At 45.2% G+C, this 23,401-nt stretch overlaps 1 protein-coding gene across 1 annotated transcript in view; it reads left to right on the forward strand.

Moving 5' to 3' along the window:
• The window catches only part of LOC115471236 (putative gastrointestinal growth factor xP1), a 38,167-nt gene extending 21,169 nt beyond the window's left edge, over nucleotides 1-16,998 (forward strand). Inside the window, exons 2-3 of the mRNA XM_030204940.1 lie at nucleotides 1,062-1,208; nucleotides 16,768-16,998. Of these exons, the coding sequence (XP_030060800.1) occupies nucleotides 1,062-1,208; nucleotides 16,768-16,781 (161 nt within the window). The 3' untranslated portion in view covers nucleotides 16,782-16,998. The remainder of the gene's footprint in view (nucleotides 1-1,061; nucleotides 1,209-16,767) is intronic.
• Nucleotides 16,999-23,401: the final 6,403 nt, after the last annotated feature.

A 23,401-nucleotide genomic window follows, 5' to 3' on the forward strand; every position in this document is an offset into this window, starting at 1 on the left:
GGAAAATATTGTGGGGTACACCTGAGCAAGGGGGAAGGGGGATGCCGAATATCTTATGGTATTACTGGGCTTCCCAATTAAAGCAAATTGCGGTACGAAGTAAGGTAGATCTATCCCCAATAACTAGATTAGAGCAGATTTTTGTTCAAGAGGGGGCCTTGGAAGGGCTGTTATGGGCCTCTATCCCGGATAATACATATAGGAGGTTAACTTTAAACCCCTTTGTCTCACATCTTTTGGGAATGTTTTGAGATCAGTAGCATTGCCATCTCTACTGAGGAAGGAACTGATGAAGCTTTTTGATATATTTACGGGCTTTAGCTCTTCAGTCTATACTTGCCAACTGGAGAACAGCATGGACTTTTTTTTCCTACACCTAGTGGGTACAAGTCTGTATTACATGTAAATTTGAAGAACATAGTAACATAGTAGATGACGGCAGAAAAAGACCTGCACGGTCCATCCAGTCTGCCCAACAAGATAAACTCATATGTGTATACCTTACGTTGATTTCTACCTGTCTTTTTCAGGGCACAGACCGTATAAGTCTGCCCAGCACTATCCCCTCCTCCCAACCACCAGCCCCGCCTCCCACCACCGGCTCTGGCACAGACCGTATAAGTCTGCCCAGCACTATTCCCCGCCTCCCCACCACCAGTCCCGCCTCCTACCACTGGCTCTGGCACAGACCGTATAAGTCTGCCCACCACTATCCTCTCCTCCCAACCACCAACCCATCTTCCCTCCACCGGCTCCACCATCCAATGGCAGAAGAGAAATATTTTGGATGCTCCCTCATGGTTTGGGCTCCTCTTGAGGGTTTTTCCACCCTACTTTGTCTATAGCATATTGTTATTAGCTTGGGTTTGGAAGAGACATCTCTAGGTGCTCAGTAAGATATGCAACCCAACTGGTGAAGTTCGTAAAAAATTATTGTGTTGTGTTATATTATTATTATTATTATTATTGAAAAAGCAAACAAGCAGTTAAACAAAACAAAAATTCCTAAGGTTGCTAAAAGACAGAAGGGTATAGATAACAAATTAATTTTTTTCTGACAGCCGAAGCCCAGTGCCAAATTCAACCCAAATTCAGGATAAACTGTGGACCTCCAAGCATCTCAGCCCAGGCCTGTTATGATAAGGGATGCTGCTTTGATTCAGACAAGACTGGAGTGATTTGGTGCTACTATCCCAGTCCAGAAGCAGGTAATATTCATGTTCCTTACAGGGGCATCATCAGTAAAGACTAAAGCAAAGAATTTATTTAGTCTGTCCGCTATGGCCTTGCCCTACCCGAGTGTCTGTTTTACTTATTGGGCCAACGAACACCCTCATAAGCTTCTTGTTTCAAATGTACCTGAGAAAGAGTTTGTTATGAACTGTTGCTTCCAGGGCAAAATTCTTTTCAAGTTCTTATATAGTAAAATTATGCCTTACCTGCTGATAATTTTCTTTCCTTTAGTCGCAGCAGATGAATCCAAGAACTGGTGGGTTGTGTCCATCTACCAGCAGGTGGAGATAGAGATTACAAAGCTGAAGGCAGTGATACCAGACGGCCAGCTCCTCCTTCACCTCAGTACATGTCTCATCACTAAGCAGAATCAGACAAGAAACCAGGAAGCCTTCCTCACCAACCATACAAAATAGAAACTTGCCAGTCTGACTTAAGAGAAACCATGACTGCAATGGAGTCCTCTTCAGTGGTTTCTGTTCTCTTTTCTCTTCTCCTTTTTTTTTGGGGGGGGGGGGGGGGGTTTGGAAACCAAAGACCAGGACAAAAACAGTAGGCAAAACAAGCGCGGCTGACAAAGGGTGGGATCCTGGATTCATCTGCTGCTACTAAAGGAAAGAAAATTATCAGCAGGTAAGGCATAATTTTACCTTCCTTAGCGTATGCAGCAGATGAATCCAAGAACTGATGGGATGTACCAAAGCAATCCCTAAGTAGGGTGGGAAGTCGCCGCTCCCCGAGATAGAGCTGCTGCTGCAAAGGCAGCATCTGAATAGAGACAGCACACCCATGCCGCCCAGAAATAGATAGCAAACTCGTGAACCAAGCCTGGAATGCCACCAGCGGGATGCAACCTTTCCAAAAAATCCACAAAGTATCTGCAATCCAACGAGAAAAAAATCAGATCAGACCAGAGGGTGTCATCCCACAGCAAGAACCAGCGACAAAGCCAAAGAGAAGATCTGAACGCTGAAAAATATGCAAAATCTGCAAACACTGGAGAGCCCCCTGAACATCCAGAAGATGAAGCGCCGTGTACTCTGAATGAAAATCCCCCTCCGAAAAGGAGGGAAGAAAGAGAGGCTGAAAAAGAAAAGCCAAACCACAGCTGGAAACGAAAGGAGGAACCAAAAACAAGGTCACTCCAGACTCAGCAAATTGCAGGAAAAAACAGCTCGGCATGGCTGTGCTAAAAATTCAGACACACTGCATGCCGAAGAATTGGCAACCAAGAACACTGCTTGTAAGTTGCTAAGTGAAGCATTCTGCAAAGGAACAAAAGGAGTCCAAAGCAATGCTTGGTAGACAAGGAGCCCCAAGCTAGACTCGTAGAATATGAACGAGGTTTCAGGGAGAAGAAGGTCGCAGCAGCGGAGGAACAAAGCACTCTGCAAGAAATGCACCACCTCCAAGTGCAAGGCCAGACCAGGCTCTTCTGCAACCCATCCTGCAGAAAGAACTCAATTGCTGAGGAACAGACGCCCACAATGAAAACCAAGCGTGGGCCGCAACCAGCCTCAAAAAATTCTCAACACCTTAGAATACGCGGTTGATGTGGACCATGGACCATATACAAGATCGCAACAGAACAGTAACCATAGTGTCCAAAGAACTCCGTTCCTCAAAGTCGGCCTCTCAAAAAACCAGGCTGTAAGACCAAAGTGAGAGGGATCATCCACTCAGGAGTGGACCCAGAAGGAAGAGCCCGGAGTCAAGCAGATCCAAAACGAAGGCACCACCAGGAGCCTCACCATATCCGCATACCAAGGGCGCCGTGGTTAATCCGGAGCTACCAGAAAGACTCGACCCCGGTGGAGAACGATCCAAAAAGAACTCGGCCGCAGAGAGACCACGGAGGAAACACTATCGAAGAACGTCCTCTGGCTAAGGAATCAATAGAACAACCAGCCCTGCCGAATCACCCTCTCTCCGATGAGAGAAGAAAGAAGGTTGAAGGATAGGAAACAGAGAGTGGGGTTAAATGGGCAGTATTCACAATGGAGAAGGGTAGTTAGTGGGGTTCCTCAGGGGTCTGTGCTAGGACCGCTGCTTTTTAATATATTTATAAATGATTTAGAGATGGGAGTAACTAGCGAGGTAATTAAATTTGCTGATGACACAAAGTTATTCAAAGTCGTTAACTCGCGACAGGATTGTGAAAAATTACAAGAGGATCTTACGAGACTGGGAGACTGGGAGACTGGGCGGCTAAATGACAGATGACGTTTAATGTGAGCAAGTGCAAGGTGATGCATGTGGGAAAAAAGAACCCAAATTATAGCTACGTCATGCAAGGTTCCACGTTAGGAGTTATGGACCAAGAAAGGGATCTGGGTGTCGTCGTCGATAACACACTGAAACCTTCTGCTCAGTGTGCTGCTGCGGCTAGGAAAGCGAATAGAATGTTGGGTATTATTAGGAAAGGTATGGAAAACAGGTGTGAGGATGTTATAATGCCGTTGTATCGCTCCATGGTGCGACCGCACCTTGAGTATTGTGTTCAATTCTGGTCGCCGCATCTCAAGAAAGATATAGTACAATTGGAAAAGGTGCAGCGAAGGGCGACTAAAATGATAGAGGGGATGGGACGACTTCCCTATGAAGAAAGACTAAGGAGGCTAGGGCTATTCAGCTTGGAGAAGAGACGGCTGAGGGGAGACATGATAGAGGTATATAAAATAAAGAGTGGAGTGGAACAGGTGGATGTGAAGCATCTGTTCACGCTTTCCAAAAATACTAGGACTAGGGGGCATGCGATTAAACTACAGTGTAGTAAATTTAAAACAAATCGGAGAAACTTTTTCTTCATCCAACGTGTAATTAAACTCTGGAATTCATTGCCGGAAAATGTGGTGAAGGCGGTTAGCTTAGCAGAGTTTAAAAAGGGGTTGGACGGTTTCCTAAAGGACAAGTTCATAAACCGCTACTAAACGGACTTGGAAAAATCCAAAATCCCAGGAATAACATGTATAGAATGTTTGTACATTTGGGAAGCTTGCCAGGTGCCCTTGGCCTGGATTGGCCGCTGTCGTGGACAAGATGCTGGGCTCGATGGACCCTTGGTCTTTTCCCAGTATGGCATTACTTATGTACTTATGTAAGGCACCTGGGCGTCCAGCCGGGACGACATCTGATATACCTACGGAGCTCTCTACCTGAGGCCATGTTGGAGAAGCACTGGTGCGGAATAACCATTCTACCGAGACCAGAAGACGGCAGAAAAGAGAACTCACTGTAGGAAAAACCTGCAAAGTGGGCTGCGTAGAAACGGAATACGAGGTCCTCTGCCCACTCCATGGGGGCGACACGCCCTGATGGCCACAGTTTGACTCTCACTCTGTTGAGGAAGCAGCCACCGCCTCATCTTCTCCGATGGCACAAGCACCGCCTAGCCTGCAACGTCTCCTGAAGTGCTAGAAGACGAACAGCACCAAAAGCAGTCCAGGTGGGGGAGACAGCACAAACATCGCCTGGCCTGCAATGTGTCCTGAAAGGCTAGAAGACTAACAGCACCAAAGGCAGATCCAGGTGGGAGATCAGCTACACTGTCCCCTGTACCATCCACCATCCCTGAGACAGAAGGAGGAGGCAAAGGGCTCTCCAATCCAAGAGACTCGCATCCGTGACCACCACCATCCACTGCGAAGGCGCCAAGGCATCTCTTCCATAGGGAGGAATTGCGAAGCCACCAGTTCATGCGCAGGCGTACCGAGAACAGCCACGGAAGACACTGCTGACACTTCTGGAACACAGGAGTCCACCCTACACCTTCCCTAGCTGTAAAGGACTAAAATACAAGCTTATACACACGACCTCCTTCTCCTACATGAGTACGCAGTTGTGGAACAAACCACCAGCTGATCTGAAAACAATCGACAAAATATCCAACTTTTGTAAATTCCTGAAGACGTATCTCTTCAATAAAGCCTACAAAGAGGACCCATAGCTTAACTATACCACCTCACCAAACCACCCCAATCCGAAAGTCATCTTTCTATATCTACTTTCTTAGTACTTCTTTCCACCCTTAATTTCTTTGCATCAACAATTGTATCAGACACCCTGAAATGGCAATGCCATAACAGACCTCTGTAAGCCACATTGAGCCTGCAAATAGGTGGGAAAATGTGGGATACAAATGCAATAAATAAAATAAAATAAATAAAATAAAATCTATGAGCACCGCCCACAGCACTACCTCCAAAGTGTCCACCACAGAACCCAAGATATGAATGCATAGCCAGGCCCAAGGACTCAGCGCCCTGAGCAGACTGCGCACCCAAGTCTGAACCTAGATCCTCCAGTCCCCAGTCAAGAAAAAAATCATACCAGAGCTGCCTGGAATGGGATGAGGTGGCTCATTTGAAGGGTGACCATCCAGCTCAAGGATTCCAAGAAGACCCAGGAAGAAAACTCTCGGATCTCATCTATAGTGAGGTGCACTCTGATGCTGTCCTTGTGGAGAATGCCGCAAAATTCACAAACCTAGGAAAAGGTGAATGGAGCCATAGCCATGCCGATAGGCAAAGCCTGGAACTAAACATGAGGGCTCAGAACGGCCAAACAGAGAAACTGCAGAAGATGGGGCCAAAGAGGAAAGAAAAGAAATGCTTCCTAAGGGAGAAGTGCAGGGAAAATTGAAGTGGAGGCTACATTGAAGTAGCTCTGAATATAGCTAGCTGTCCAATATAAAGAAAAAGTGCAATAAAAGCCATAGAGACACTGCAACAAACAGCTACCTAGAAGTGCCACAGATACAGTGGAGCTGGAATGCAATAGTTTGATCAGTGTCAGAGAGCAAAACTAGAAGAGCAGAACTACTGTGGGAAACCACCACTGCTAACCTTTGGCACTGAAGCCTAGTGCAAACTGTCCCAGCTATGGAAAGAACTGCTTATCAAGGCAAGCAATATGAGAGAGGGAAGTAAAATATGCCCCACAGAAAAGGAGATGAGGGTCACAGTTTCTAATATGATTCACAAACCAGCCTTAAACCTGTGACCTTCATGCTGAAAGCCAACCATCTTGCAGAAAAAACATAACTATATTGCTGAAGCTTTAGCACCTGGTGCTAAAACCCCCTTGACAACAACACTGAGGATCCATGGTTACCATGGAGACCAGAGCACTAGCCCCAGAAAATAACAATATGAAACATTTCCCACAGAAAGGTGGAGCCAAAGCAGTGGTGTGCTGGTAAATTTTTAACAACAGGCTCTCTCCCCGGTCCACCTCTCCGGCCCCCCCCCCCCCCCCCCCCCCGTCCACCCTTGCGCCCCCCCCCCCCCCCCCCGTCCACCTCTGCGCCGCCCCAAAATTGCAGAGCTGGCTATAGCCAGGGGGGGGGGGGGGGGCGCAATGCATTACTCTCTCCAGGAAAAAAAAATTAAATGATCCCAGGTTCCAATCTAATTCATGTTTAATGTGGGATAAAATGCCATAAATAAGTAAATAAATATAAACTTTTAATGTTGAGCACCCGATTCTCAAAGTGAACATATTCCAAACACTATAATGAAAATAAAATGATTTTTTTTTCTACCTTTGTTGTCTGGTGACTGTTTTTCTGATCATGCTGGCCCAATATCCGATTCTGCTGCTATCTGTCCTCTTAACTCTGTTTCCAGGGCTTCCTTTCCATTTATTTCTTTCCTTTCTTCTTCATTTCTGGTCCTCAACTTCTGCCTATTTTCTTCATCCATATGCAGTTTTTCTCCTCTCTTCCTTTTCCCTCATCTCATCTCCTTCCTCACTCTTCCCTCCCCTCCATCCATGTCCAGCATTTCTTCTCTCTCCCCTCCTCTCCCCTGCCCTCCATCCACCCATGCCCAGCGACCCTCCTCTCCCTTGCCCTCCATCCACCCATGTCCAGCGACCCTCCTCTCCCCTGCCCTCCATCCACCCATGTCCAGTGACCCTTCTCTCCCCCTGCCCTGCATGCACCCAGCGACCCTTCCCTGCCCTCCATGCACCCATACCCAGTGACCCTCCTCTCCCCTGCCCTCCATCCACCCATGTCCGGTGACCCTCCTCTTCCCTGCCCTGCATGCACCTATATACCCAGCAGTGACCCTCCTCTCCCCTGCCCTCCATCAACCCATACCCAGCGACGACCCTTCTCTCCCCTCCATGATCCACCCATGCCCAGCGACTCACTAGTTCTCTCCCCTGCCACCCCCTCCCGAGTTGTTAATAGAATTCTCCTCCCTCCCTCCCTCCCTTCCGTCACCGATCTGACTCCTTTAATTCTTCGGGGCAGGCAGTCTTGCCTGCCCGCTGCAAGCACTGACTCAGTCCCCCGCTGGCGCTGCCGGTTCGCGCTTCAAAATGGCTGCCGATACTTACAAGGGCGAAGTCTCGCGAGGCCGCCTCTGGAAGTCTCGGTGGCCATTTCTAAAGCACGAACCTGCAGTGCCAGCGGGGGAGAGTCAGCACTTGCAGCGAGCAGGCAAGACTGCCTGCCCCGAAGAATTCGTCAGGTCGGTGATGTGAGGGAAGAGGGAGGGAGGGAGAGTTGGTTTGTGGGTTTCAACAACCGGCTTGCAAGAGCCGAGCAAAGTTAACAAGCGGCTCTTGCGAGCCGGTGCGAGCCGGCTCCAGCACACCACTGAGCCAAAGGCACTCAGCCTAGAAACTCCCACTTGTAATTGTAAAGGAGCAAAAGATGCAGAAAAAAACAAGAAAGCCTACTGCACCTGGTATTCCCAGGCAGTCTCCCATCCAAGTAGAAACCAGCCAGGCTGAACCCTGCTGAGCTTCGAAGATCAGAGATCAGGCACACTCAGGGTGGTGTGCTCATAGGCAATGCCTTTACTGCCAGTATAAAAAGAATTTCACAAAGGAAGGAGGGAAACTTCCAAGCTGTTCAAGCAACTGCCCTCAGAGAAAAACTAAGGGGACAGAAAAGTCTGAAAATAAAAACACTAAATAGGCCCTTTCACAGGTCCAACATACAAGGAGCCCTGCTCTGATGCTGCTCACTGTTTCCCACACAGGAACAGTCTTAGCTAACGCAGGAACTATAAGAAAATCTAAACTCACCACAGTGAGGCCTACTGCTATCAATGTACCCACTTAGGCAAACATGGCTTTCCAGCACAGGAAATTCTTGCTGCCTTTGTGCAGAAAAGGACTGCCCTGAAAAGTCTCCCTCCGAATAGAGGAAGACAGGGGAGAAATGGACCCTACTGTTCAGCTGGAGAGAAAACATCCCCTCTTTGGGGCAGGGTCCATCAGAAGAGACTGAGACAGGGAACAAGCCAGAAAACTCCAAAGGGTGAACTAAAAAGGAACTGTTAGCTCCCCTACCAGACTTCTGCAACATATAGGCATACAGAGCAGCAGAATGAACTCGGGGGGGGGGGGGGGGGGGGGGGGGGGGGGGGGAGAATCAGAAATCCCCTGCCCCAAAGAAGCCCAGAGTGGCTGACATGCATCCCGAAAATATCAAGGCACATCGCAGGACCATCAGATTCTTTCTGGAAAACTTAGCCCTCTAGAACCCATCTGCCCAAGATGGGCATAAAAACTCCCCCAATCACAAAAAGGGCTACAGAGGCCAAGCTCTCTTAAGAAGAAAAGTTCAAATTAAGGGTCCCAGAGCAGAGGAGGTCCTGCTCAGAAGATATAGAAACAGCTTAAAGTAATTCTGTTCTTCCCTTGGATCCCCTTGCATAGTGGGGGCAGTTTGAGAAGAATTTGTGCCACTGCCCCAGCTACATGCAAACAGTTTCTGACTCAACAGTGATTTTGGTAAAGGAAACCAAAGGCTGGAGAAAATAAAGGGGAATCCTCTGAACCAGCCGTCTTTAATGGAACACAAGGTCCTTTATGAGAAGCCGTCCCTCCCCCCTGCCCACATCAAGGCCGCAGGGCGGGAAAGGATCAGAGCTGATATCAGGAGAAAAGAGAGGGCCGTGCCAGCAAAAAGGCACGCGTTCCCGCCATTTTAGCATGGGAAAGGCTGCTCAGGGAAGGGGAACTTCAGCACTTCCCTCCCCAGCATTTAAACACGCCACCACACGGAGTCCTGCTGCGGAGAACTGCTACCGCAGCGGGAACTGCTTTCAAACACCAGCGTCACCCACATTAAGCACGGTACCCCCGCGCCAAAAGAGAAAGGCAGTGACTCACCGAACAGCAGGTTTCTCCGGAGGAGAAGCAGAGTCCCACAGACGCAGTAGCCTGCTGCCTAACTGGCACACAGACTGAAAGCACAGCACTAAGACAGGGAAACCCTGTACTGCCCGGTCCTGTCAGAAATCTTCTGTTTTGTTTTGTTTTAACACCAAATGAAGGGAAAGGAGCTCTCTTGTTTTGGTTTGGTTTTTTTTACTGGTGAGGAAGGCTAGAGCTCTAAAGACCGGGAGGCAAAGGGGAAAAGGGTGAAGCAGGGACCCAGAAGACTGAGTATGCCCCCAAAGTCGGCACCACCAGCCAGACACCCCTAAACTCAACTGGCCCACAGGACCCAGGAGTATCCCAACAAACAAATCCAGGAGCTGCTGAAGCACCGTCCACCACCTACCTGAGATAGAGATGTACTGAGGTGAAGGAGGACGAGCTGGCAGTCTGGTATCACTGCCTTCAGCTTTGTAATCTCTATCTCCACCTGCTGGTAGATGGACACAACCCACCAGTTCTTGGATTTATCTGCTACATACGCTAAGGAATTGGCTGCTTGATCAGTGGTTTGCATTTAACTTTCTATTCCTTAAGCTTTTTCCTGTTTTCTTCATTTGGATTAGCTATCCATTTTTTTGAAATATGTTCTTTTGGCTCTTTTGCCTCACTTTTAACTATATTGGCAGTCATTTGGTCTTCTTTCTGCCATTTTTAATGCATGGCTTATATCTGGTCTGGGCTTCTGGTATTTTTAGATAACATTCATACCTAATGAAAACTGTTATCAAGACACTCACGCCCCCCCCTCCCATTTAAGTCAGTCCCCTCCCCAATCAAGGTAAACTCCCAACATATAGATCCTCCTTCCGTCAAAAGCAATGAGCTCTCCTAACTGCTCCCCCAACTATACAGTGGGGGAAATAAGTATTTGATTCCTTGCTGATTTTGTAAGTTTGCCCACTGACAAAGACATGAGCAGCCCATAATTGAAGGGTAGGTTATTGGTAACAGTGAGAGATAGCACATCACAAATTAAATCCGGAAAATCACATTGTGGAAAGTATATGAATTTATTTGCATTCTGCAGAGGGAAATAAGTATTTAATCCCTCTGGCAAACAAGACCTAATACTTGGTGGCAAAACCCTTGTTGGCAAGCACAGCGGTCAGACGTCTTCTGTAGTTGATGATGAGGTTTGCACACATGTCAGGAGGAATTTTGGTCCACTCCTCTTTGCAGATCATCTCTAAATCATTAAGAGTTCTGGGCTGTCACTTGGCAACTCGCAGCTTCAGCTCCCTCCATAAGTTTTCAATGGGATTAAGGTCTGGTGACTGGCTAGGCCACTCCATGACCCTAATGTGCTTCTTCCTGAGCCACTCCTTTGTTGCCTTGGCTGTATGTTTTGGGTCATTGTCGTGCTGGAAGACCCAGCCACGACCCATTTTTAAGGCCCTGGCGGAGGGAAGGAGGTTGTCACTCAGAATTGTACGGTACATGGCCCCATCCATTCTCCCATTGATGCGGTGAAGTAGTCCTGTGCCCTTAGCAGAGAAACACCCCCAAAACATAACATTTCCACCTCCATGCTTGACAGTGGGGACGGTGTTCTTTGGGTCATAGGCAGCATTTCTCTTCCTCCAAACACGGCGAGTTGAGTTCATGCCAAAGAGCTCAATTTTTGTCTCATCTGACCACAGCACCTTCTCCCAATCACTCTCGGCATCATCCAGGTGTTCACTGGCAAACTTCAGACGGGCCGTCACATGTGCCTTCCGGAGCAGGGGGACCTTGCGGGCACTGCAGGATTGCAATCCGTTATGTCGTAATGTGTTACCAATGGTTTTCGTGGTGACAGTGGTCCCAGCTGCCTTGAGATCATTGACAAGTTCCCCCCTTGTAGTTGTAGGCTGATTTCTAACCTTCCTCATGATCAAGGATACCCCACGAGGTGAGATTTTGCGTGGAGCCCCAGATCTTTGTCGATTGACAGTCATTTTGTACTTCTTCCATTTTCTTACTATGGCACCAACAGTTGTCTCCTTCTCGCCCAGCGTCTTACTGATGGTTTTGTAGCCCATTCCAGCCTTGTGCAGGTGTATGATCTTGTCCCTGACATCCTTAGACAGCTCCTTGCTCTTGGCCATTTTGTAGAGGTTAGAGTCTGACTGATTCACTGAGTCTGTGGACAGGTGTCTTTCATACAGGTGACCATTGCCGACAGCTGTCTGTCATGCAGGTAACGAGTTGATTTGGAGCATCTACCTGGTCTGTAGGGGCCAGATCTCTTACTGGTTGGTGGGGGATCAAATACTTATTTCCCTCTGCAGAATGCAAATAAATTCATATACTTTCCACAATGTGATTTTCCGGATTTAATTTGTGATGTGCTATCTCTCACTGTTACCAATAACCTACCCTTCAATTATGGGCTGCTCATGTCTTTGTCAGTGGGCAAACTTACAAAATCAGCAAGGGATCAAATACTTATTTCCCCCACTGTATACACAGCACTTTCAACATAACCAGGAGCACCTAAGATCCAAAGCAAATGTAATTAGCAAGCTTGGGCACATTATCAGTTGGAACAGCTTGTAACTGGAAATTCTCCTATATCAGGCCAAAATCTGTCCAGATTACTTGTGTGGCTGTGGTTAGCTGCCTAAACTTAGCTTGCTAGGGCTGCAAATGAATGTTAAGCAGCTATGCTGTAAGCCTGTCCCAGAAATGCCTCTGAACCACAGGTGTAGTCAGATGTTATTTGGGGGGGGGGGTCCTAGGAATGAACAAGGGAGGCAAGCATTTCCTTTCAGTTCTCCCCTTCCCCCAGGCACTGCCTCTGCCCCACCCCCACTGTAATACACTTTTGCTGGTTGGAATGCTGAAGCCCCGCCAGCCAAAAAGATTTTCTGCTGAAGCCTCCACCTGTGCTGCCTGAGCAGTGAGAAAACCAGCAGGGTGATCCATCCTCGATGCTGGCACTTCTGGCTCTTCCTCAGACAACATGGATGGGAGCTTGGGCATAAAATCTCTTGGTTGGCGAGGCTTGAGCATCCCTGCTCACCGGGCATTCAGTGCCATAATTTTAGAGGGGGCCTGAGCCCGAAGCATGGGAGCCCAGGTCCACCATGGCTATGCTCCTACCCGGAACACATTCACTTTTCACCAGCTAGATTTAAATGCCTTGTGAATGCTAAATTTTGATGCTCATGGTAGTGGTGTGTGTGTGTGTGTGTACATGGGGGGGGGGGGGGGGGGGGTAGATTTTCAAAAGCAGACATTGAAGTGGCTAACTTCCTAAGTTAACATACTAACATAGTATAGGATGGCAGATAAAGACACGCATGGTCCATTCAGTCTGCCCAACAAGGTGGTCAGAGCCACTCTCTGCAGGTTACACTACTTCATTATAGGAACATACGACTAGCTATACTGGGTCAGGACAATGGTACATCTAGCCCAGTATCCTCCTTCCAAAAGTGGCCAATCCTATCCAGGTCACTCATAGCTGGCAGAAATCCAAACAGTAACAACTCTAGACCACCCGGGCCACAAATCCCTTTGGGGGGGTCGGGAAGGTGGCGCAGGGCGGGCTCAGGATCACTAGACCACCAAGGCCATTTTTGCTTCAGGGAGGGAGGGGCCAGGAGAGGGTACAGAGGGGATCAGGGTGTTGGGGTCCGCTGGACCACCAGGAATTTTTTTGCGGGGGGTCGGGAGGCATGGGGGATCCAGGAGGAGGTGTGGGGGGGGGGGGGATCAGGGTCCACTGGACTACCAGGCGATTTTTGTTCTGGGTGTGCCGAGGGTTGGGAAGCATGGGGGCGCTGGGGGGGGGGGGTCAGGAGGCGGTCCACTGGACCAGCAGTGATACCAAAAAGTTCTGGAGGGGTTGGGGTGTCTGAGCACTTGAGAGCTTACCTTATAGGGGGCAGTCTGCTTGCACTACTATACAGTACAAGCAGACTGCTGCCCATAACGACAGGTCCAGACCTGCCATAAAATATTGCATGTTAAAGGTAGGAGCTCCTTGCACAGAACTGTCTGTGCATTACTCGGAATGCTCATTGGAATAATAATGAGCTCCTTGTAATGTATTTGCATAGGAATTTTGATAGCTGCTAATGGCACATGTTAGAGCTACAGAAAACACCTTTGTGCATTACTGGCTAGATTTTGCTTTAGGCTGACTACAGCCAGTCTAAAGCAAACATAACAGCACAGTAAGCTTTGTGCATCAGGCCCTCAGTCTGTCCGCTATGGCCTTGTCCTCCCTTTTTGCTCCTTCATGATCTAATGGTCCAACGGATTCCCTCACGGGCTTTCTGCTTCTGATGTACCTGAAAAAGTTGTTACTATGGGTTTTTGTCTCTATGGCAAGTTTTTCTTCATATTCTCTTTTATCCTTTTTTTATCAATGCTTTGCCTCTAGCTTGCAACTCCTTACGTTGCTTCTTATTTTATTCATTTGGATCCTTATGTTGCTTCTTATTTTCTTTATTCAGATCCTTTTTCCATTCTTTGAAACATATTCTTTTGGCTCTAATAGCCTCTTTCACTTCACCTTTTTAATTTTTTTAATTTATTTATAATTTCCAAATAGCAATACAAGTTAAACCACTTGCTTATGACAAGCGGAAAGAAATAACAAAGGAAAAAAAACATTTCAGTACAAAGCAAAAGTTTCCTTCTTAAATCACAAACTGAGAGGGGGAGTAGCAAAAAAGAGAAAGAGATCTAAAAATGCAAAAACAAAAAATATAAAGAAAGGCCATTAATGTGATATACAACCCACCCACATAAATCCAACTTGCTTAGGACATTCTGCTTGTGATCTTCTTGAGATCGAAAAAGGATTTTAACTGCTCAGGCTGAAAAAATATGTACTTCATCCCTATAATTTTAATTAAACATTTGCAAATATAAGTCAGTAGAAAAGAGGTCTCCAAAGATAATACTTCTTGATGTAAGGCCAAAAAGGCCTTCCTGCGGTCTTGTCTAACTACGTCCGTATAAATCCAGATTTTCCTTCCACAGAAGAGTCTGAGAATTCCTAAAGTACAGTCTCATAACAGCGTTCAAGTCCTGCTCAAACACAAAAGATGCAATCAGCATCATTTGCTCTGAGTTCTCATTTAAAGATATTTCCAAAAATGCTGACACAGTCAAATCATCCAATGCAGCCTCTTGTACCACTTGTGCAAAGGCCTTACTTGGGCCTCCCGCAGATTTAATAGGAATATAATATACTTTACTTAAAGACAGAACATCGATTTTACTCACTACAGATGATACTTCCTTTGCAATTTCTCAATGGCAATGTCCATTTTATTAATGTTCTTCAACGTTGGTATCACGGCTGACTCAGACACTGCCTGCACTGGCAGCCAGTCAGTGATGTTCCTTCCATGCATGCCAAATTCAGCAGCCAAATCGCTCCCAGCATGGGGTCCCACCTAAAGGATTTCTATTGAGGGAACTCCACCTTTCTGCCAGTTTGGTAGAGCACAGTGGATGAGCAAGCATTGGGGGAGATAGGGTGACATCTAGCACTATAGCTGAGAACTCTTCTTCACTCGTAGCTGTCACCAGGATTAAATCTCAGGTAGAAAGGGCAGGAGTCCTGGCTGTGAACTGCACAATTGACTGCTGCATGGGGGAGAGGTTTGGGAAGCCGAGGTAACATCAAGAAAGACCCCCTTCCTCTTCATATGTGGCATAGTTACTAGGGACAAAAACACAGTCTAAGCAGCAGCAAGACACAGCAAACTCACGGCATAGCTGCCATCTTAGCCACTCCTCCTTTCACTTCACCTTTTAACCATGCTGGCTAACATTTGCTCTTCTTTCGCCTTTGTTAATATGTGGAAAATATCTGGTCTGGGCTTCCACAATAGTATTTTTAAAGAATGTCCATGCCCTATTTAATGTCCTAATCTTTGTGGCTAATCCTTTTAGCTTCTTTTTAAACATTTTCCTCATTTTATCGTAGTTGCCCTTTCAAAAGTTAAATGCTACAATAGATTTCCTTAGTGACTTCACTTCAGATATCAGTTCAAATTTGATCATGTTATGTTCACTGTTTCCCAGCAGACCCAACACCATTATCTCTCGTACTATGCCCTGCATTCCACTAAAGACTAGATCTAAAATAGCTTCCCCTCTTGTTGGTTCTTGGACCAGTTGCTCCAAGAAGCAATCATTTACTACATGTAAGAATTTTACTTCCCTAGCACTCCATGATGTAACATTTATTCAGTCAATACTGGGATAGTTGAAATCACCCGTTATTATAGCGTTGCCCAATTTGCCAGCTTTTCTTATTTCTGCAAACATTTCTTCATCTGTCCATTCTGTCCTGGAGGATGGTAGTTTAGACCTATCATTACACTCTTTCCCTTCACACATGGAATTTCTATCAATAAGGATTCCACGCTTCTATCTGTTTCAGGCAGAATGTTTATTTTGGTTGACTCAATTCCTTCTTTAACATATAGCGCAACCCCCCCCCCCCCCAATTTGATCCACTCTGTCATTGCGATATAATTTGTTCCCTGATAACACAGTGTCCCATCGGTTGTCTTCCACCAGGTCTCTGAGATGCCTTTTATATCTACCACTTCATTTAGTGCTATATACTCTAACACTTCCATCTTATTTTTTAGGCTTCTAGCATTTGTGTATAGACACTTCAAATTGTGTTTTTTTCTTGCATCTACAACCTGCTTAGAAGTTGATGAGGATAATTTGCATCCTTTACAATGTTCTCCCATTAAACACTTCTGGCTTTCACTGCACGTGTACTTTAGATACATTGAAAAGGAATGGGGAATGAGGAAGCAAAATACACACAAATGTGTGATTGGATTTCTTCCTAATGGTGGGGCCATTTATCTAATGAAAGCAGTAATCAGGATCAGTGCATTGGCACTGAAGCTCTGATGAGAAAGAAAAGAGGCTCAAAAAGTGGGTGAGTGAGATTTTCAAATGAGTGAGTTTTAGGGGCGAAGTTATCAATGTGGGCTACTGTTAAGTTGAGTTATTTTACACGTTGGGTTATTTTAGCACAGGGACCCATTTTATTCAATTCTACCCTTGTGGTAGAATATTTTTTTTGTGTTTCAGAAGGCAATGTCATCAATAGTGTGCATTATTGTGTGCCTAGTTATTGAGCAACAATGTACACCATTGATCAATGGAGCACACTATTGATGATACAGGAAAAAAAACATGACAGTTTTTTCCCCTGTCCTTTCAGGGTAAAAATTACATGAGATGGTATGGCAAATGTCAACATTTCTCATGCTGTTTTAAATGAATGCACTTCACTAATTCAGAATAGAAAAGAAACCACCTGACTTAGAATCTCTGAAATGTTGTACATAATTATTTGGTTCTGTTTCTTTTCAGAATGCGTGTTGTAATGTATGTGCATCTGCACACTCTTCCTCCGCTCCTGGACCATCTTCCCACAAGAATTGCATTAGTCCTCACATCCCTCATCCATCATCATGTGCTCTGGATTATATGAATCATTGGATTCCTACCATTCTGATGTCTTTCCCCAACTACTAAAATTGGTCCCTATGTTTCTTGTACTATATCATCCTTTTAAAATAAAGAAGCAAAACAGACACCGCAGACTTGCTTCCATTCAATGTTTTAATCTCCTTAAAATATAGATCTGATTTACTAATGCAAACACTTCTCTTTGTTTCACAAAAGAAGTAAATGCAAAGTTTTGTTTGGTTGCTGCAGGGCATGGTTCATATATTAAATATTATATTAAAGCACTGATGTTTCTGTTTTCATATTTCATAATATACAAAGCCAATATACTACAAGCCCATCAACATTCTGAAACCTGTAGGGTAAAAGAAAACAAAAGATGAGATGAGTTCCCACAGAGATCAGATAAAACCAAAGCAGGAATCAAAATATGAGGCATTTAAAAAAGGAGGGAACTCCAGAAATGGATGTGAGAAAGAACAGTCCCCTTTCTGGCATTCTATTGGACTTTAGTTTGGGGTATGTAAACCTTTCATAAATAGGGAACTACTTTCTGTTATATTTTCTTGCTGTGTCTGTATAACATCTGGGAACTTGAGACTGTCTGATCTTTTGCTTTGTTTGTATTGTGCAACTTTAATAAAGACTTCCTGTTACAAACAAAAATAACTAAAAAGGGAGGGAATTAGTCAAATTTTTTAATATTATGGTTCACATATAATGAACTCTATATAATCAACTCTTCCCTCTCTTACTTTATCATGCACCTCAGCGGTGTCATTCAAAGCCTCAGTACTTCATTGCCCTTGAGTTTTACACACCCACCTCTTCACAGCTCCCCTATATTCCTTAATTGTTCATTGTTTCTTATCTCCACTAGAATTTTTCATAACAAATATAACTTTTACTTGATATTTCTCCTTTATATAAAATAACAAAGAGCCCTACTTATACCTACTACTACCTGTCACCTGACTCCTTTACCCAGTGAACAGAGCCCTGGACTAAACCACTGTCATCCATTCAATTTCTGTATTCAAACTCTCAGGGGCTACAAAATTCAAATGAAAAATCCACTGCTGTTCATTTTAATTTAACAAATGTTTTATATTGCCATCCTCCCACCCTACTGTTATTCGATCAGTTACTCGCCATCTTATATCATGTGGAGGGGCATTTTCGAATGGGGACGCCCATCTGTAAGGGCACCCATTTCTGAGGACATCCCTATGAAGGGGAGGGGCATCCCATATTATTGAAACAAGATAGGCGTCCATCTTTCGTTTCGATAATACGGTTGAGGACGCCCAAATCTCAACATTTAGGTTGACCTAAGAGATGGTCGATCTAAATGTTGAGATGGTCGACCTTAGAGATGGACGACCTCGGTTTTCACCGATAATGGACACCGAGGACGCCCATCTCAAAAATGATCAAATGCAAGCCCTTTGGTCATGGGAGAAGCCACCATTCGTAGTGCACTGGTCCCCCTCACATGCCAGGACACCAACCGGGCACCCTGGGGGGCACTGCAGTGGACTTCACAAATTGCTCCCAGGTGCATAGCTCCCTTACCTTTGGTTCTGAGCCCCCCAAACCCCACTCCCCACAACTGTACAACATTACCATAGCCCTAAGGGGTGAAGGGGGGCACCTACATGTGGGTACAGTGGGTTTAGAGTGGGTTTTGGAGGGTCACATTTACCACCACAAGTGTAACAGGTGGGGGGGATGGGCCTGGGTCTGCCTGCCTGAAGTGCACTGCACCCACTAAAAACTGTTCCACAGACCTGCATACTGCTGTCATGGAGCTGGGTATGACATTTGAGGCTGGCATAGAGCCTGGAAAAATGTGTTTTAATTTTTTTGGGGGGTGGGAGGGGGTTGGTGACCACTGGAGGAGTAAGGGGAGGTCATCCCCCATTCATTCTGGTGGTCATCTGGTCAGTTCGGGCACCTTTTCGAGGCTTGGTCGCGAAAAAAATTGGACCAAGTAAAGTCAGCCAAATGCTCGTCAGGGACGCCCTTCTTTTTTCCATAATCGGCCGAGGACGCCCATCTCTTAACCACGCCCCTGTCCTGCCTTCGGTACACTGCTGACATGCCCCCGTGAACTTTGGTCATCCTCGTGATGGAAAGCAGTTGAGGACGCCCCAAATCGGCTTTTGATTATGCCAATTTGGGCGACCTTGAGAGAAGGACGCCCTTCTCCCGATTTGTGTCAGAAGATGGGCGTTCTCTTTCGATTATGCCGCTGATACTGTATGACATTTGTCCAACCAATGTTGGATCAAGGGTGCCTGCAAGTTCTGTGTAGTTATTCGAGACTTATGTTCATTCAATCTCACTTTAGTTGGGTGGCTACACCTTCATGCATAGACCTTATTACAGAGGTATACAATAACATATACCACATTTAAGCTTGAACATGTGGTATTTTTTCTATCCCTGATCTTATAATTTGTACCTGGGTCCACCCAAACTGAGCCTTGTATCATGGAAGAATGCCACTGGCACTGCCTACAAGCACTCCTCTTATAGTTTCTCTTAGTCCTATATTTATGACTGGAGAAATGCTCCCCTATCATTTTACCACGTTTATATGCTATCGTAGGAAATGTAGAAAATATTCCATTTCATTTCTGAGATTTATATCCCACTTATATCCAGTTGGAATCAAAGTGGGTAAAACCACATTCAGATATAAGCAAAAAATCATATAAAATCAGAAATATTTACTAAACAAATATGTTTTCAGTGCTTTTCGAAAATTCAGATATGCATCTATAATTTGGATTGGGATTGGGATTGAATTCCATAATTTAGTGGCAAAATAATTAAAAGGACTATCATGAAAACGCTTAAAATTAATCTTATTAACAGCTGGAAAACTAAGATTTAAAAGACAATTTGATTGAGTTGATGAACGATTAGATAGATAAGTCATCAAAGAAATATGATCCAAAGGGCAACAACTATAAATGATTTTAAATGTCAAACAATCCACCTTAAAATCTATTCAGGCCTGTACAGGTAGCCTATGTAAATGTTTCAACAATGGAGGGGCATGATCAAATTTCTTACAACAAAAGATCAATTTAATAGCACAATTCTGTGAAAATTGCAACCTTGATTGAAATGTAAGATGAATGTCTGCATATTAATGCACTGCAATAATCAATCTGGGACAATATAATCACTTAGACCAATACTTTAAACTGTTCAGGAAAATAAGACATTGCCACTCTTAGATGCTGTAACTTAAGAAAGATCCTTCTGTTCAAACATTTAAACTGACATTCCATTGCCAAATGTGAATCTAGTATAAAACCAAGAAGCCTGGAAGCAGTGTCAAAATCCAGGCGTTCACCTGTCTTAAGTGTAATATATTCAGGTATATTTATTGATGAAATGCTAAAATATAGCAATTTGGTTTTAGCAGTATTGAGTTTTAACAAGTTTTGGAATACCCATAGATGTGTTTTTTTCTACACATTATTTAATTAGACTGTCTGCAATGGAACTCCCAGACAACAATGGCACCAAGATGAAAATATTGTCTGCAAAGGAAGAGAAGTAATATTGAGAAGAATTTTAAAAATTCCCTAAAGAACTCATATATATGTTAAATAATGTGGAGGGGCATAATTAAACGGGGGTGCCCATAAAGGGGCGTCCCTGACCGTATTATCGAAACAAGATGGGCGTCCATCTTTTGTTTCGATAATACGGTCAGGGACGCCCAAATCTTGCCATTTATGTCGACCTTAGATATGGCCGCCCTTAGAGATGGCCGACCTCGGTTTTCGCTGATAATGGAAACCAAAAACGTCCATCTGAAAACTGCCAAAATCCAAGCCATTTGGTCGTGGGAGGAGCCAGCATTCATAGTGCACTGGTCCTCCTGACATGCCAGGACACCAACCGTGCACCCTAAGGGGCACTGCAGTGGACTTCACAAATTGCTCCCAGGTGCATAACTCCCTTATCTTGGGTGCTGAGCCCCTCAACCCCCCCCCAGGTCCGCCTGCCTGAAGTGCACTGCACCCACTACACCTGCTCCAGGGACCTGCATACCGCTGTCATGGAGCTGGGTATGACATTTGAGGCTGGCAAAAAATATTTTTAAAGTTTGTTTTTTAGGGTGGGAGGGGGTTAGTGACCACTGGGGGAGTAAGGGGAGGTCATCCCCGATTCCCTCTGGTGGTCATCTAGTCAGTTCAGGCAAAGTGTTCGTCAGGGGCGCCCTTCTTTTTTCCATTATTGGCCGAGTACACCCATGTGTTAAGCACGCCCCAGTCCCGCCCTTGCTATGCTTCCGACACGCCCCCGGGAACTCTGGTCGTCCCCGCAACGGCCTGCAGTTGAGGGCTCCCAAAATCGGCTTTCGATTATGCCAATTTGGCCACCCCTGGGAGAAGGACGCCCATCTCCCGATTTGTGTGGAAAGATGGGCGCCCTTCTCTTTTGAAAATAAGCTGGATAGTGGACAATGGTGAGCCCTGGGGGAATCCATAAGCTGGAGTCCAACCTTTTGAGATTTCCCCATTCTTCTTAACATAATACCTTCTATTTTTAAGAAATTCTGTAAAACCAATTCAGGACAACATAAGTACATAAGTACATAAGTAGTGCCATACTGGGAAAGACCAAAGGTCCATCTAGCCCAGCATCCTGTCACCGACAGTTGCCAATCCAGGTCAAGGGCACCTGGCACGCTCCCCAAACGTAAAAACATTCCAGACAAGTTATACCTAAAAATGCGGAATTTTTCCAAGTCCATTTAATAGCGGTCTATGGACTTGTCTTTTAGGAATCTATCTAACCCCTTTTTAAACTCCGTCAAGCTAACCGCCCGTACCACGTTCTCCGGCAACGAATTCCAGAGTCTAATTACACGTTGGGTGAAGAAACATTTTCTCCGATTCGTTTTAAATTTACCACACTGTAGCTTCAACTCATGCCCTCTAGTCCTAGTATTTTTGGATAGCGTGAACAGTCGCTTCACATCCACCCGATCCATTCCACTCATTATTATACACTTCTATCATATCTCCCCTCAGCCGTCTCTTCTCCAAGCTGAAAAGCCCTAGCCTTCTCAGCCTCTCTTCATAGGAAAGTCGTCCCATCCCCACTATCATTTTCGTCGCCCTTCGCTGTACCTTTTCCAATTCTACTATATCTTTTTTGAGATACGGAGACCAGTACTGAACACAATACTCCAGGTGCGGTCGCACCATGGAGCGATACAACGGCATTATAACATCCGCACACCTGGACTCCATACCCTTCCTAATAACACCCAACATTCTATTCGCTTTCCTAGCCGCAGCAGCACACTGAGCAACTCATGAAAAAACAAGCTCATTGAATCTATTTAACAAAAAGGTATGATCTACTATATCATAAGGCCCTAATACATCAAACTACAGCAGCACTGATGGAACTCCATGGCTTAACAGCTGCTTAACCTTAGTGACTAATGTTATAAGCAGGGATTCGGTACTGTGCATTGGCTTGAATCCATATTGAGAGCTATGTAAACTTTGAAGCGAATCCAAAATGACATTACTTGAGATGCCACCAAGGATTCCATTAATTTATTTAGCCATGGAGGCATATTTTCAAAGCACTTTGGGAGGCTAAGTTCCATAGGTTTCTATGGAACTTTGGGAGGCTAAGTGCTTTGAAAATGAGCCTCATGGTATACTAGCCACAGAATAAAAGTTGGACACTACAGACAAATCAGCACCTGCAGATTTGTAATTGACATCAATATAATGTTTCCTAATTCTAAAGGAAAATGCCCTTTACTTGGGAAGCCTTTTACAAAGCCACGCTAGTGTTTTTAGCTCATGGTAAAAATCGCTAGCAATAAACGCTGAGATGCCCATAGGAATATAATGGGAGTCTCGGCATTTACCGCCTGCTGATTTTTATCGTGAGCTAAAAACACTAGCGTGGCTTTGTAAAAAAACCCACTAAACATGTTATTTATCAATAATGTTAACCATTGAACCAGCTCTATAGGGATATTTCTTAATACTACTACTACTACTACTTATCATTTCTATAGTGCTACTAGACGTACGCAGCACTGTACACTTGAACATGAAGAGACAGTCCCTGCTCAACAGAGCTTACAATCTAATTAGGACAGACAAACAGGACAAACAAGAGATAAGGGAATATTAAAGTGAGGATGATAAAATAAGGATTCTGAACAAGTGAACATGGGTTAAGAGTTAAAAGCAGCATCAAAAAGGTGGGCTTTTAGCTTAGATTTGAAGACGGTCAGAGATGGAGCTTGACGTACTGGCTCAGGAAGTCTGTTCCAGGCATATGGTGCAGCAAGATAAAAGGAACGGAGTGTGGAGTTAGCAGTGGAGGAGAAGGGTGCAGATAAGAGAAATTTACTCAGTGAATGGAGTTCCCGGGGAGGAATGTAGGGAGAGATGAGAGTGGAGAGGTACTGAGGAGCTGCAGAGTGAATGCACTTATAGGTCAATAAGAGGAGTTTGAACTGAATGCGGAA

Source organism: Microcaecilia unicolor, chromosome 5 (assembly GCF_901765095.1).
Source record: "Microcaecilia unicolor chromosome 5, aMicUni1.1, whole genome shotgun sequence".
Taxonomy (NCBI): domain Eukaryota; kingdom Metazoa; phylum Chordata; class Amphibia; order Gymnophiona; family Siphonopidae; genus Microcaecilia; species Microcaecilia unicolor.